General features: G+C 38.7%; 1 protein-coding gene across 2 annotated transcripts in view; it reads right to left on the bottom strand.

The window, feature by feature from the left end:
* The window catches only part of LOC126177028 (tudor domain-containing protein 7-like), a 231,172-nt gene that overhangs the window by 142,463 nt on the left and 71,198 nt on the right, over positions 1-17,511 (bottom strand). For both annotated transcript variants that reach the window (XM_049924262.1, XM_049924270.1), the window contains exons 10-11: positions 4,475-4,636; positions 4,112-4,357 (exon numbers count right to left, since the gene is read on the bottom strand). In XM_049924262.1, the coding sequence (XP_049780219.1) occupies positions 4,112-4,357; positions 4,475-4,636 (408 nt within the window). The remainder of the gene's footprint in view (positions 1-4,111; positions 4,358-4,474; positions 4,637-17,511) is intronic.

Raw genomic sequence — 17,511 nt, 5'->3', positions numbered from 1 at the left:
ACATCAGCCATTCTTTAGAACAAGCCACCAAGTAAACTTGCTGTCAATCACTCTATATGCTAGAATCCAGTGCATTAGTGTGACATCACCATCCTATACAGCTACTGACTGCAGGTGGTAAACTAACATCCGAGTCGTCGTAATCCAGCATTTTCACTATGTTTCGCAGTTTTCATTTTATTTCACAATGTAGGCTATAAATTTTTTCCATTTTTGAGGCAAACATAAAATGAAAGAACTATCAAAACTAAGTGTTTTAAGATATAATTTGTGGCAGTAATGTGTTGGGAAATGGCTCAATTACCTCGTATATCATTAGCAAAAGTGATAGTCTTTACAATTACATACACTACAGTATTACAAGTGGCAAACCCACTTTTTTTCTCCTAATAGGTCTACAAACATGATGTAAAATTTCAAAATTTATTTTCTTTTTGTTTATGGCTTTGAGATTCGGTTGTGTCAGTTGACATTATGAGTGCTCGTAAAATTGCTGCCTAGGAGGAAGAGAATTAAATTCTCGTACTGACTTTGATTTATAGCTTCTGTGCCTGTTTATACTTTACATTCCAGTACTTTAGGAATTTTGAATATTTCATAGGGTAAGGTCTGTAAACTACATATGTGCAATAGTAGTGTGGTGTGGTGACTGCATTGGCTGTTGGCGACATAACAAGTTGCCAGGCAGTAAGAGCTCACTAGCTGGAAATAACCGATGCTGTTCTTCATGACTCAGTGTTTGAATTTAAAAGGTTGATAATCAATACAGTTGCTGAATACTGTACATCAGAAACCCATGCATAAAGATGAGTCTTAGTTGTAAGCGACACAAGACACGCTATTTGCTCGGTCCAGAACACTTCGCGTTGACTGTCCTGTTTTCCCCATTACACCCTAGCGGTAGTTTTATCACAATCGCACAATGAAGCTAAACACTGCAAGCTGTGTTGCCAATGCCAATCATGGATTATGTCAGCATTTCCTCTTTCACACTCCTCTCTCCAGAATGGCCTAAAACATTTTCTTAACTCTGCCACTAGCCATGGTTTGAACTGCCTGTCTTTTGTGCCACTTATAACTTGTTCAGTCACATCAAGCATCAATAGGAAGAAAATTGGATGAATTCAATCAATACACCGATTAAGAATTTAGGAATGAGGTAACCCTCATTAGGAAGAATTTTTAGCATTGATCTTATGGGTCTTTCACATGCGTTCCAGAAAAACATACTTTGCTGACTGAAAAAACTGAAACCAGTCTTCCAATCTTTTTAGTTTTATAATGACATTTCACCTGTAACATACAAAATCAATCAATGTCTACTCTTCATATCCTGTACATGTACTTACAATTTATTTTACAGGACTACCATAGGCTGATACGACAAATTTTATAAGAAGTTCGCCCATTAAATGTATACATAAAATGAGTAACACAGACAAATCAGACAGTATTAGTGAATAAGGTAAAGTGATTGCCCAGCTGTAGCAGGAGCTAACTTGGTCACATGGCTAGGTACCAGTGTACCAATTCAAAGAAGCACGTGTAGTTACCTAGCAATTTGAGCACAAAACGTGATTGCAGACAATACCTTCACTTTGACAATCTGCTATTAATATCATTAATTTCACTGAGAATGAGAACAAGACAGGAACGCTGAGTACCACCAGAGAAGGGAATGGGAAGTGCAAGCAAGTGTTTACATGTAAGAGTTATGTTAGTCCGTGATGTGCAAATTGTGTAAGGCGAGACACAATGCCAAATGGAGCGGTAATCAAACATCTGTCTCAAAGCAGAAAAAGTTAACTGCAAACAATAAACATGTCACTGATGATGTACACAAAATATGTTGTTGGGCCACAATTTCTGCAATATTATGAACAATACTAGAAAACAACATCTATGCAAAAACTTTTGCAACTTTTGTTGTACAGAACTGGATTTCAGGGCTAACTAACTAAAAAGCTCTGAAGAAATATGTTCCATCAAGACACAGAGTGAGTGACACAAAGGAATATACACAAAAAAGTATACATCACTACATTTTTTACGAAAACCTGGAGCATAAGAATTAAAGTAGCTAGTAGTTTATTTAGACAAAGCGTGGATTCATACACTCTACGATGTGACTGAACATTGCAAATGTCAGCATGCAAAGAATATACTCAACCAAGTGCCACGCAATGTTTCACTGTTGGGAATGAAGAGTTTTGTTCTGTGTTCACTTTGTATAACTAAGACAAGAACACTTCAGACTATCGTTTAAAAATGTACATGAAAGTATTTAAAATATGTGGAGACAAGGAACACTGAATTTTTTGTATAAACTAAAAAGCAGCAACTTTCTCCTGTTGATTACACTGATAACATTTTGCAAGAAAATAGTTCCTTTCCTACTGCCATCCCACATGAACTTGTCTGGAATCCTACGAAGAATAAGATCCATAGTTGTAATACATCAAACACCTGGTTCTCTAATCCGAAAAAATAATGGCCAACGCTTCTGCTGCTAATAAATAAATGTTGCATCTCACCTAGCCTGGTGAAAGCCTTTCAAGGTAAAACACTACTTCAGCCACTTGCACATCAATTTTGTTGCTTTTATATTCAAGCAGCTTTTCAGTTAGCCTCACGGGGCTGAGGGGGCCTCCTTGCTGGTCTTTATGCCAGAGAAAAAAATTGAGAAGAAGCCCAAGAATCAAACACAGGACCTCTAACCAAATAAGCTAACCTCTATACCACACCATCAGTTTGCTTTCGAAGTTGTGACATAATAAAATGAGAAAAATCGTGTATCATGCTGAAAAAGTGTGTGATGATTACTGAACAAAAGATACTTTTGATAGACAAGGAAATAGAAAATATGAGAAAATCAAGTCAGCATAGATTCATACAAAGAGCATCATCATCAATGACTGAAATATCAGACAAATTAACAGACACAGCTGATGAAAATGGCTACACCACTGACTGAGGTAGTCTTACGGATACTGCCACCGAAGTGTAGAGAGGTAGAGAGAAGCAAATGTGAGACAATCTACGACCTGTTTCTCTTCTTGCTCAAAATGACTTGTTCAGTGGTGTGTACAGATGCGTAGCATGTGACAGCCCTCCATCTGTGAGAGTATTAGAGTGTTCACTGTTATTACTTCCACTCATGGTTATACACACAATGGTGCTGACATTCAGGGCCACAAAACCAGCTTGTCTGCTATGAAAAAAATACAGAAATTCATGGAACCACTGAAAATTAAGGAGTGTGACGTCACAGCATCATTTATGACACACTGCTGCATTTCAACATCTTCATTATTATTATTATGTCTGTGCAACAAGCATCTGAAGATATACTCAGTAACACAAGAAAATGATTGAAACAAAAATGCGATGTACTGGAAATTTCACAAGTAAACTCTTTCTGACTGTTTATACGATCTTAATAAACATACCTAACAACTTTCTAAGAAGCAAACAATGGAAAATCCAGGATGGAATGTTACAATGTTAGAGAAGGAAAGTTGCTACTCACTATATAGCGGAGATGCTGAGTTGTGATAGGCACAACAAAAAGATTCACTCAATTATAGCTTTTGGCCATTAAGGTTTTGTCAACAATAGATACAAAAATACACACACACACACACACACACACACACACACACACACACACACACACACAAAACACACACAAACGCAACTCGCACACACTTCTGCAGTCTCAGGCAACTGGTTTCAGTGCTAGCGCTAGTTGCGTTTGTGTGAGAGTTGAGTTTGCGTGAATGTGTGTGTGTGTGTGTGTGTGTGTGTGTGTGTGTGTATTGTTAACAAAGGCTTTCATGGCTGAAAGATATAATTGTGTGAAGCTTTTTGTTGTGCCTATTGTGACTCAGCATCTCCGCTATATGGTGAGTAGCAACTTTCCTTCTCTAATACTGTAACTTTCTAAGATGACAATTTTGTTGCATATCATGTGCTTCCTTGCTGCACACGTAACTTTGTACTAGCAGTTGAGTTACTTCACTCTACAGCAACATCCATGCTAAATATTGTACAAAAATATTGATAAATCTCATTCTTACCAACACTAGACAAAAATTTCAGTCACTTTTACCTGTTGGGGTAGAGCTGCGAATTGAGGGTCCAACACGCAAAGCTTATCACATGGTACTGTGTCTTCATCACCATGATCAATGTAATACACAGATGCCTCATCTCCATTTACTTCCAGAAGTTCTACACGGTGCCAGCAGTCATCAGATTCAATGGCATAAAATAAACCATCTCTCAGATTCAGGGCAGTCATCTTCTTTTGGCTGTAGAAATCTTCCATTTCACTCGCCATTTTTTCAAAGCGATCCTGCAGTCATTAAAAACATACATAAACAAATACAAAAAATAAAAGCTTTATACCAATGTGAGAAATCACACAAAAAACAACAACACAAAAAAGTCAGTTTCTCATTTCAATACTTACACTATACATCTCACCAATAAGGCGAACCCACACTTCATCTGTAGATACTGCACTCGTAACATATACATCCCAAATCTTGTCTGCTGGAAACTCAATAAGGGGAGGCACTGCTTGTTTCTCCACTTTAGTACTTTCAGTCTGGCTTTGGAATGTCGTCTGTTGCTGTGATAACAAAACTTTAAATAATTCACAGGTTTTTTATATTATGTAACTAATTAAAATAATAATGTACTCATCAATTCCTTCACTGGGAGTACATGATTCCATGATGGATAATCTATTTCCTTGTTCTCCTGAAAGTCCTTGTGACTGCTTTGAACAGCACATAACCTATTCTGAATCAACTTTTATAATAGTTTTAAACAAATATTATTGATTGTCAATTACATACACATTTTCCAAAGACTAAATGCATAACAGGGTTTGATGCTTCATAATCCAAAGAGTAAACATAGACAGAATCGCTCTTTGGAAAGCAAAAAATAAATACATAACAGAGCATGACACTTTGAAAACCAAGTATCAGTCTAAAGGCCAATTAACAACAACAACAACAACACCAACAACAACAACAATAATAATAATAATACCACTCAGGTAGTTTATATGGCTTTCATTAGTTTACTTGCCTTTCATTTTACATCTACAAAACCAATATTATTACAATACAACTGTAAAGTCTGCTTCATTCTCTGTTTAAAAATGTGTTGGAGCTGTACAGTTGTACATTCATTTCCACAATTTTATTTCTTTCTGTATCATTTTCTTTCATTGTTTTCCCCACTATATTACTTCAATTGCAATTCTTTTTTCGCAAGTTTACCTTAAGATGTAGGTGTAGAATACAAGTGACAAGTTTTGCTGTGAAAAGAGGAATCTATGGGAACTGAAACAGTGAAATTAATGCATTCAAAGTGGATGCTCAATTACACGATTTTAAGCATCAAATTTGTGAAAATTCTAAGTGGCAGAAATAAGACATGCCCCAAATAACAAAACAGGCAAAGTGCAAAATGGAAAGCACCAGAGTTACAAGTAGAGGAAAGGAAGTACTACATGTGTAAAACTTAGTAAATGAAAGTAAGTTAATGTACAAAAATAGGCATAGTGTACCGTCAGCAAGTAATAATGATTGTGTCAAGGTGAAACACTCAAGTGAATAGTATGTGGATAGAAAAACAAACCAGACCACTAAAGAAAAATACAACAGTAATCAACTTTCAGCTGCAAAATGTAGTGAATTTGTAGGAAGCAATGATTAATAACGATAACTCACCCTCTAAAGAACATGACAGAAAAGATAATTACACTAGAAAAGCCACACCAATAAGTGCAACATGCTTTTGCTTACTTTTAGTCAGGAAATAGAGGTAGCTAGTGCTCTACATAACATAAATAAGGCCCAAGTAAGAAGTTTGGTGAAGACAAGAACAAGAGCAAAAAACACTGAAGATATAGATTTAAAAGGCAGTAATTTTTGCCATCTGTGCAATGGGTACAAATGATGTGGCAATTAGAAATACGTTATTTCTGTTGTACAAATTTTCTAAAATGAAGTATATTGAAAAAAAAAAAAATATTGCTGCTATAATTCCACATCAGTACAATATAATCTAAAACATGATGACAATTTTTTTTTATGCACATCCACCTGGTATTGTGATAGCCTTACAAAAAATCTTTAGAAGAGTAGTGTGGTTAAAAGAAAGCTATAGAAGTATCAATATAAATTAAAACAATTAACAGAGAAAGATGTAAAGCAGTGAAGCAGAAACTGTGATTGGCTGAGCACCAGATTAATACGGGATGAGCCACTCTCTCTGCAACACAATAAAACCTCCAATCTAAGAGTTTAGGGTGAAACCTGGACAATTCATAAAATTTTAAAATGCAGCCGACATACATCCCGTCATCTGCTAATATTGAGAACATATCCCCACATAAGTCTACTGCTCATCTCTTGTCGGAACATAGAGCATACTCCAACAAAATATGATGTACCATGATGGGTATGCCACAGACATCATAAATAAGTAGTTTCTCCAGCCAAAGTAAAAAGTCATGCATAAGCAAGCTATGTCCTATAAGGAGTCAAGAGGACTCTGTCCCACTTGTGTGACAGAAAGGATGAACACCACAGATGTTCAGTGGACTTAAGAGCCTGCAGTTTGTCGTCCCTCACCTCTAGTAACTATTTCCTCCTACTGATACACCATTTTCTGGCTGAACAGCACATTCACGGCATGTAGGGATACGGCATATTGTTCAACAATGTCATTTATAAAGGCCTCCACGGCTGCTTTGTCAGCTTGCTCATGTCCCTTTATTTCCACATTCCCACGTATCCAGCAGAATATCACAACATTTGCATGTTAAGGCAGCAAAATAAGAGTATCTAGTATATTCTGCAAAACTTTTTCTGCTGGGTACTTTTGCTCAGGGGCCTATGGAGCACTAGAGGATCTGCAGGACATGAGAGAGATGAGTTTCTTCAGTTTCATTTCATCTGTTCCAGTCCCTTCACTCCACTCAATTTCATTTTGTCTGTTCCAGGGCCTTCAGCATCACATAGAACTTGGCATGATACACTGTACACATACCTTACAGGCAGGCAGGCCCTGAAGCCACAATCAAGGAAAACTATTGAGCAGCCAAGGAATTCTCCCTGTTTTGACCAACCTGTATACAATCTTAAATTTGTGGTGCTCACCTAAAAGATTATTTAAGATTTACCTAAAAATCACATTTGGAGTGCTTTCTTTCCTAAAATAATCCAAATTAAAAATTACTCAGATTCTAAAAAAGCCAAGGTGGTAATGTATTTGTCCTATCCATTTCTAAAGAGATAGAGAGAGAGAGAGAGAGAGAGAGAGAGAGAGAGAGAGAGAGAGAGGGGGGGAGGGGGGGGAGGGGGGGAGGGGGGGGAGAGGGAGGGATAGGGAGGGAGAGGGCCGGGGGGGGGGGGAGGGGGGGGGGGGTCTCGTCAAATAACAAATGGTCTCATGGCTTGCAGAAAACTACTGAAAAGCCACTCCACGGGAGCATGAGCAACGGTATTGTATACTGTACGCAATACTTGTATATGCTTTGTGGCAGTAATTTTTAAGTTGATTAAAAGACGTGCTCTGTGGGCACTAGATGGCAATAACATCTGTTGCAATGATGAAAGATAGCAAGGTCAGAGATGTTTATTAATAAGCAAACCAGTGTACACTAATTAATTAGTATCTGTCTGATCTGAAAGACACAGGACACACATGATGACTTATGTAAAAAATGTATGCATGCCAAGTATTATTGTTTGTGGAAATATTTGGGACAGTTTTAAATGCTGTATTAATATTTATTTATTGTTCCATGAAAGTACATCACAATAAATGTTTGGATGATAATGGAAGGAAACACCAATGTGTCATAGCAGCCTTGAAGACATGTAATAAATCATTTGAAGAAGGGACATGGGAACATTTGTAATTATTATACTTATGTATCCAAAACACAATCTTATTGTTCACTTTTTTCTTCATTAGCAATGGTGCCTGTTCGGATAGCCAAAATACCGCCTTTACCCGATAATATATTCCAGAATAATCTTAAAAAATCATTTAACCTTTTAAATAAAACTTCCCTGATCATTTCCAAATCCTTTTCCCATAATTTTACAGCTTGTTGCACCATGAGTAGCTGTCACCAGTTGAGAAGTAGTGGCTCACCAGGGTCACCATAGATTGTGAATGAGGCTTGTTCTAAATGCTCCTGTGGCCAAGTTAATGTCTTCATGGTGAAATGTATCGCATATTTGAGGTATGATGGTCTAGTAATACACACACACACACACACACACACACACACACACACACACTGCGTGTCCATATACAAGCACAGACCACACAAAAGCTCTAACAAAATGGAGCAGACCTTTTTGGTCTGTTTTCTGTACCCAGTGTGCAACACATTCAAAAATGTTACAGACTGTAAGGGATTGGGTATTTAAGTCCCTTGTATGCAGCAGCCACATAAGCTTCTGATTAAAATAAACCCCAATAAATCACTAACTCTTTAAAATTTAAAAGGATGTCCCCCAATTTAAGTTTTGTACAATATACAATACACATAAAATCAGTTTCAATAGCCATTCCTTCAGCATCTTGATTATCATCTGCAGCTCGCACATACTTGTTCCAAGACGAATACAAAACTGAAGCATTTGATATAACTACTTACTGTAGATGTAATACTACCTATGATTATTAAAAACAAAGCCACACTTAAAACACTGTGGTGAGAGATGCTGTTTTCTTGTGCAAAGTTATCTGAAACTCCACTAATCTGATACATAATTATGTGAACAGTGGGAGACCCATATAAAAGCATGAAGACATCCCCAGAAATCTCACGCATGTAGATATTCAAGGATGTGTCTCCAAGTAGTATCTCTCTCTCACACACACACACACACACACACACACACACACACACACACACACAGAGAGAGAGAGAGAGAGAGAGAGAGAGAGAGAGAGAGAGAGCAGCTAATGATGGTTGTGTAAGGAAGCCTACTATAGACACCTCCATAAGAGTGAGGATGTCAATGGTGGAATGGTATCTCCTGAAACTATATTGATAATGACAAGATATTTCCTGGAGTCTAAAATTCAGACAAAGTGGCAGTTTACTGGCTCCAATGTCTTTCTCATGCAGATGTTGAAGGCAATGTTATGATGCTATTTGATAATATCTCTGCAAATAAAGTTTGTTTACCAGTGAACTTGAAGTCACGTTTGTAGTGTAAGACACTGTTCACAGTACACACATGAAGGCTGAACACTTGCTGACTGCACCACAGAAGCTAAAAGATTTAAGATAATGTTTCAAAACATCCAGCACATTGCTGACAAAATAGAACAATTAGATCTATTTCTGGGAGAGACTACACAACACTTACACTGAGGTGCAAAAGCCATGGCATAGTGATATGCACATGTACAGGTGTCGGTAGTATTGCGCACACACAGTATAAAAGAGTGGTGCATTGCCAAAGCTGTCATTTGCCCTCAGGTGATTCATGTGAATACATTTCCAACATGATTAAGGCTGCACAACAGGAATTAACAGGCTGTGAACACAGAATGGTAACTGGAGTTAGACAGATGGGACATGCCATCACGGAAAACGATAGGGAATTTCATGTTCTGAGATCCACAGTGTCCAAGGTGCACTGAGAATACCAAATTTCAAGCATTAACTCTCACCACAGACAATGCAGTGGTCAATGGCCATCATTCAACCGTGACGAGTAGCCATGTTTGCTTAGAGTTGTCAGGCTAACAGACAAGTAACACTGTGTGAAATAACTGCACAAATCAGTCTGGGACATAAGACAAACACACCCATTAGGACACTGTGGGGAAATCTGGCATTAATGGGTGATACGAATGCCTTTACTAACAGCACATCACCACCTGCAGCATCCCTCCTGGGCTCGTGTACATACTGGTTAGACACTAGATGACTGGCAAACCATGGCCTGGTCAGATGAGCCCTGCTTTTAGTTGGTAAGAGATGATGGTAGGTTTCAAGTGTGGTGTGACATACTCAAGAGGTCAGTTCGTGCACGAAATCTTGCACCAGAAACACTTTTGCAATTATGTATGGCTATGAAGCAGTATGGCTCAATATTTCTGCAGGGAACTTCCAGTGACTTGATCAGTCCATGCCACATCAAGCTGCTGCACTACACTGGGCAAAAGGAAGACTGATCAATATTAGGAGATATCCCATGGCTTTTTATCACCTCAGTGTATATACTGTGAATTAACTTCAGTGCAAGACTGAAGAGAATCATGTTTTAAATCTAAAATTTTGAATGTATCTCGTGAAAAGATACACAAGGTGTGTGCCGAGCATATTTATGTCAGAAGTAATGTTCATTGTGGAAAAATTAACTGGGTTGATGAAAAGTTCTATGGAAATGGGCTCTGAACAAATGAAAGTAAAATTAAAGCTTTGTCGGAATAGCTTATTAACACTTGGGATATGAGGATTCCAAATGAGGATGCTCTTCCACCATTTAGTAGAACTTCTGGTTAAACTCCCAACTAACAAACAAAAAACAAGCAGATACGAACATAAAACTCTTCAGGCCATAAAGAAAATTATCTTCGATCTGCTAACAAATGACAGTGCCATAACCATAACCATATAAATTCGTCAGCTACAAAAACAACACCTGAATCAGAGTCTTTCATTGACCACACCATTACAAATTCAAAAAGGGGAAAATCGGTGGTGAGGACTATCGAAAATGCTCTATTTGGTTATACAACTGTACCCATAAAGATTAATACAGCCCCCAAAATATTGCCATGGTGATTTCCTTATTTATAAAATAAAAAGTTACAAAACAAATCTTAAGGAGGTACTTCCACACACAGATCGGCAGCAGGTACAAAAAATTGATGATGCTAGTGAAAAGTTGGGGACATTTCTATAAAATATTTAAATTACGTTTTCAAGTGGACATGTGCAAGAGTATCTAGAATCTTAATATTCCACCAAAATTATCAAATTAAGTGAAGGTATGAAAGACCTATTTGTGCTTTTCAAGGACACCGAACAGCAATGCTTCCTTTTAAAAAAATACAAACCCTACAGTAAAATGTACAGGAAACCCCTAAATAATCTAAAAGCAAATAAATCTGAGAGAACAGAATGTAATGAATGTGAGACGAGAGTATCCAGTTGTCAGTAATACAGTACTGAGAGAAAATGAAATGTTGGCGAACAAGTCAAAGTCAGTACATGAAGCTTTCCTTGAAAAATTTTGTGCAGCATACAGGGAAGAAATGGTTAATTCAACACATGGCAATAAACTCAATTAAAATCAGTAATTCATTTTTCCCGAGGAATACAACAGTATGTGAGGTCTTGGAAACTAACTCAAAACTCAAAATAGAAGCATCTAGCAGCTGGGAACAGACATTATTTTGGTTACTTAATTAATGCAGAAATGAATTAATAAAATATTTAATAATCATTTTTTGAATGATTTCTTGAAGCCTTCAGCTGCCATTCTCTTTATTTCCTGCACAATTGTACAATTTTGGCCTTACGCCATTTTCAAGTATCGAAAACGGAATTATCATACATTGGATACATTACTGACATTTGTGTTTTTGATATAGAAACAACTAATATCTGTAGATACACTAAGTGCCTTATAACTTACTTAATGGATGATTTTTTAATACAAGATTATGTCATATATGTTGTTGCTCCTATGACATTATGTTATGCTCATAAAATACACTACTGGCCATTAAAATTGCTACACCAAGAAGAAATACAGATGATAAACGGGTATTCATTGGACAAATACATTATACTAGAACTGACATGTGATTACATTTTCACGCAATTTGGGAGCATAGATCCTGAGAAATCAGTACCCAGAACAACCACCTCTGGCCGTAATAATGGCCTTGATACGCCTGGGCATTGAGTCAAACAGAGCTTGGATGGTATGTACAGGTACAGCTGCCCATGCAACTTCAACACGATATCACAGTTCATCAAGAGTAGTGACTGGTGTATTGTGATGAGCCAGTTGCTCGGTCACCATTGACCAGACATTTTCAGTTGGTGAGAGATCTGGAGAATGCGCTGGCCAGGGCTGCAGTCGAACATTTTCTGTATCCAGAAAGGCCCGTACAGGACCTGCAACATGCGGTCATGCATTATCCTGCTGAAATGTAGGGTTTCGCAGGAATCGAATGAAGGGTAGAGCCACAGATCGTAACATATCTGAAATGTAACATCCAATGTTCAAAGTGCCGTCAATGAGAACAAGAGGTGATGGAGACGTGTAACCAATGACACCCGAAAACATCTTGCCGGGTGATACGCCAGTATGGCAATGATGAATACATGCTTCCAATGTGCGTTCACCGCAATGTCGCCAAACACGGATGCGACCATCTCGATGCTGTGAACAGAACCTGGAGTCATCCGAAAAAATGATGTTTTGCCACTCGTGCACCCAGGTTCGTCATTGAGTACATCATCGCAGGTGCTCCTGTCTGTGATGCAGCATCAAGGGTAACCGCAGCCATGGTCTCCGAGTTGATAGTCCATGCTGCTGCAAACGTAGTCAAACTGTCTGTGCAGATGGTTGTTGTCTTGCAAACGTCCCTATCTGTTGACTCAGAGATCGAGACTTGCTGCACGATCCATTACAGCCACACGGATAAGATGCCCGTCATCTCGAATGCTAGTGATACGATGCCGTTGGGATCCAGCACAGCGTTCAGTATTACCCTCCTGAACCCATCGATCCCATATTCTGCTAACAGTCATTGGATCTCAACCAACACAAGCAGCAATGTCGCGATATGATAAACCGCAATCGCGATAGCCTACAATCTGACCTTTATCAAAGTCGAAAACGTGACGGTACGCATTTCTCCTCCTTACACGAGGCATCACAACAACGTTTCACCAGGCAACACCGGTCAACTGCTGTTTGTGTATGAGAAATCGACTGGAAACTTTCCTCATGTCAGCACACTGTAGGTGTCACCACTGGCACCAACCTTGCGTGAATGCTCTGAAAAGCTAATCATTTGCATATCACAGCATCTTCTTCCTGTCAGTTAAATTTCACATCTGTAGCATGTCATCTTCGTGGTGTAGCAATTTTAATGCCAGTAGTGTAAATCTGAGGTGTTCACGCTATTTTAGAGACATATTACTTTTGAGCAGTTGTTGCAAAGCTCTTATATAAAACAAACTAAAAACTGAACATCATCTCCAAAATGTAGCTATAAGCAATGGTTATCCTAAAAAGTTAGTACACACATCATTCAAAACAAAAACCAATCAAACATATGCCAGTCTCATAGATGAAATAACTTTAACTAGAGACAAAAATGAGCCACGGAAAAATAGAGTTCTTGTATGGCCATATCTAGGTATTATTTATGACAAAATTACTCACTGTTTCAAGGATACAAAATTATACACCAGTTACAGAACCACTAACAATCTACAATTATTGTTGGGATACATACCATGGAAATCAGAACCGTTTTCGCAATCAGGAATCTACAAAATTAACTGTGAAGGATGCCCAAAATTTTATATTGGGCAAACAGGAAGAATAGTTAGTACACGATTTAAAGAACAAACAACAATAAGCCATCCACATTTGCTGCACACTTAAAAGACACAGACAACAAAATACCTAATATAGATGGAGCGCTTTAAATATTACGTAAGTAACAGAAAGGAAAAATCATGGATGTAATGGAAGAAATTGAAATTTACATACATCTAAAAGATCAGCCAGACAGAGTTTTAAATGAGCAAAAAGACCTGCGAAATGGGAAATTTCTAGACAACTTTATACCAATTCTACGGCAAAGCATTACAGAAGCATAGAATGTAAAATTATCACTACACTCTTATGCAACCATAAAGCAGTTTTAACTTGTCTCTCATAGTTCTAAGTACTGTTTCATCAGAGTACTGTGACAGATGCGATATATAAAATCTTTGTACCAACTATTCAGAAATGATGGGCTCCTACAGTAACAAAACAAAATTTACAAGTTATTTTAAAGAAATTACATACAGTCATATTTACACCAATGACGAATGATAATTGAATTAAACTAAGAACAAAAGCATAATCTTCCTAGTGTTAAGTACATTATATATATAAGAGCTTTGCAACAACTGCTCGAAAGTAATGTGCTCCTAAAATAGCATGAACACCTCGGATTTATTTTATTAGCATAACATGATGTCGTAGGAGTAACGATGTATTGACACAATCTGCTACTAAAAAATGATTCCTAAAGTAAATTATAATGCGCCTAGCGTATCTACTGATACGACTTGTTCCCACATCAAAAGCACATGTCACTAATGTATCCACTATGGACACTCGAAAATGGCCTAAGGCCGAAATTGTACAATTGCGCAGGAAATAAAGAGAATGGCAGCTGAAGGCTTTAAGAAATCTTTCAAAAAATTTATCACAGCTGCTGACCCTATCACATTAACAATTATTTAACAGTCAGTTCTGGTAGTTAGAAGACTTTTCTCGAACTTCTGAAAAATCAATGAGGTACAATCAATGTGTGAAAAAAAAAACAACAACAATCACTGCCAAAAAAGATATGGGACAATTTTACTGAACTCAACATTTGACAATTTACTTGAAAGATTGAATCTTGGCCAAATGGAATATCTCTTCTGTTAATAAAAGCCGCTGAACATCTCGCAGCATGAATTCCAAAAATAACAATTCGCAGTAACAAACTGCAGAAACTTTTTCCATAGAGTATTGCATAGACTAAATAAACAAAACTAAGTCACTGGGTCTTGTCCAGGGCTTTCAATATTGTGATCATTAAGCTCTCATATGCAAATTAGGAACCTATATGGTATAAGAAGACTAATAACAGATTTCCTAAATTCTGATCTCCATGTTACAAGACAATGTGCTGAACTGCAAGAATGAAGGTAAGATCCCAATATTAAAATCGATATCCAAGATTCCGTTATGTAATCCCATGTGGAAGCATTCTTGGGTCATTTTTCTTCTTGGTTACATTAATAATATTACACAGCACATGCAACTTGAAGTTGGTGAACTAAACTGATGATATGTCCTTTATTAGAAGTGAAAAACAATAAAAAGAACTTAAATCTAATCACAGAATATCTTATTTTGAATGAACCAAAACTACATAAGCATAACACAACAGTGATGATGTTTTTCTTACATTAAAATCAACCTCAAGTGAACATAAATGCTCAATCACTGCCTGCTGCTGAAACATTCAATAAACATAAACTTCTAGGCATTGTGATGGATGAACTCTTGTATGAAAAGAGCATATCAACTTCATCTGTGAAATAATTATATGTAATAATTATATGTATTAAAACACCTCACAATTGCAATAGCTCCTTTCATTCTCAAACACACCTACTACAGATCAGTCTCATCAATATTTGCAATACAGGACTGAGATTAGAAACAAGGCACTTGCGGAAGAGAGCAGTTAAAGTAATTCAATTGTTGAAAAGGCCTTAAGCCAACCAACACAAATTTGTGGAAAACAGAGACACTGTTTAAATTGTGTAGTAACTTCATATCTTTATATCTTCATATCTTTAAGGCATCGCTATGTTACACGATGCAAATGCAATTGTCAGACGAGAGACTGACTTTCTACTGAAACTTCCTGGCATATTAAAACTGTGTGCCAGACTGAGACTCAAACTCAGAACCTTTGCCTTTCGCGAGCAAGTGCTCTACCATCAGAAGAAACGACTCCCCAGGGCATGAACGGATGTGCTTAAGAGCATGAGATATAGCCACCAGCTCGGCAGTGAGAACACTGCAGCCATCTGGCAAGGAATGCTGTTCAATATGTCCTCCATGGACATACGCAAAGCCGATGTGATCAGCAGCCATCGATCCATCAGTGTAAACCACTTCATGGCCTCGGTACATGTCAAGAATCGAGAAGAAGTGACAGCGGAGAGAAAGGGGTTAACTGAGTCCTTAGGGCCATGTGAAAGGTCCAGGCAAAGTCACGGCCTAGGTGTACACCGTGGAGGTGTACGTGAATGGACCTCAAGTATAGGTGGTAAAGGCAAGGACTCCAGTTCCAAAAGAGGATCGGACACAAACTGCAATTGGAAGCCCCAACCTGGTCCTCCAATGCGGGAGATGAAACACTAGGGGTGGGAAAAGGAGAGGTAATTTGGACGCTCAGGAGAACTACGAATGTGTGCAACATAACTGGCGAGCAGTTGTGCAGACATAACCTTCAATGGAGGGACTCCGCCCTCAACCAGGACACTGGTCACCAGACTCGTCACGAAGGATCCTGTTTCAGTCGAAAGCCACAGTGGTGCACTGTATCGAGTAAACTCAGCGCTGAGGGTGCTGCCGAACCATAAACCAGACTCCCATACTCAAGGCAGGACTGAACAAGGCTCTATAGAGCTGTAGCAGCGTAGAGCAATCTGCACCCCAGTTGGTGTTGCTCAGGCAGCGGAGGGCATTGAGGTGCTGCAAGCACTTCTACTTCAGCTGATGAAGATGAAAAAGCCACGTCAATCCAGCATCAAAAACCAGTTCTAAGAATCGATATATCTCCACTACCATGAGTGGATCGTCATTAAGTTAGCATTCCAGATTAATAGTACAATGCCGACAGAAGTGCATGACACACAACTTCACGGCTGGACACTGGAAGCCATGGGCTAGAGCCCATGACTGCGCCTTGTGACTGGCTCCCTGTAGGCACCGCTCTGCAACACCAGTTCTGGAGGAGCAGTAAGAAATGCAGAAGTCATCTGCATACAGAGAAAGTGAGACCGACGGCCCAACAGCTGCTGCTAGATTATTAATAACCACTAAAAATAGAGATACACTCAGTACAGAGTGCTGCAGGACCCCATTCTCCTGGATACGGGGGGAACTATGGGAGGCACCGACTTGGGACATGGTAAGTACGGAGCAATAGGAATTTTGGCTAAAAATTGGGAGCGGGCCCAGGTGACCCCACTCATAAAATGTGGCAAGTATACGATGTCGTCAGGTCAGGTCATGTCATATCCTTTTTGGAAATCAAAAAAGGAGGCAACCAGGCATTGCGTCTGGAAAAGGCTGTTCAGATGGACTCGAGGGGCACAGGATTATCAGTGGTAGAACGACCCTGGCGGATGCCACCATGGCATGGAGCCAGTAGGCCACGTGACTCCATGACCCAACCCAACTGCCAACACACCATACATTCCAGCAGCTTACAAAGGACATTGGTAAGGCTGATGGGCTGTTAGCTATCCATATCAAGCAGGTTTTTACTGGTTTTGAGCACTGGAATGATGGTGCTCTCCCACCATGGCAATAGAAAGGTACCACATCGCCAGATCAGGCTGAAGATGATGAGGAGATGTTGCTTATAGTCAGATGAGAGATGTTTTATCATCTGACTGTGGGTCTGAACTGGCCC

This window comes from Schistocerca cancellata, chromosome 1 (genome assembly GCF_023864275.1).
Source record: "Schistocerca cancellata isolate TAMUIC-IGC-003103 chromosome 1, iqSchCanc2.1, whole genome shotgun sequence".
NCBI lineage: Eukaryota > Metazoa > Arthropoda > Insecta > Orthoptera > Acrididae > Schistocerca > Schistocerca cancellata.
The sequence above is the reverse complement of the archived record's forward strand: the minus strand, read 5'-3'. Positions and strand labels throughout refer to the sequence as shown.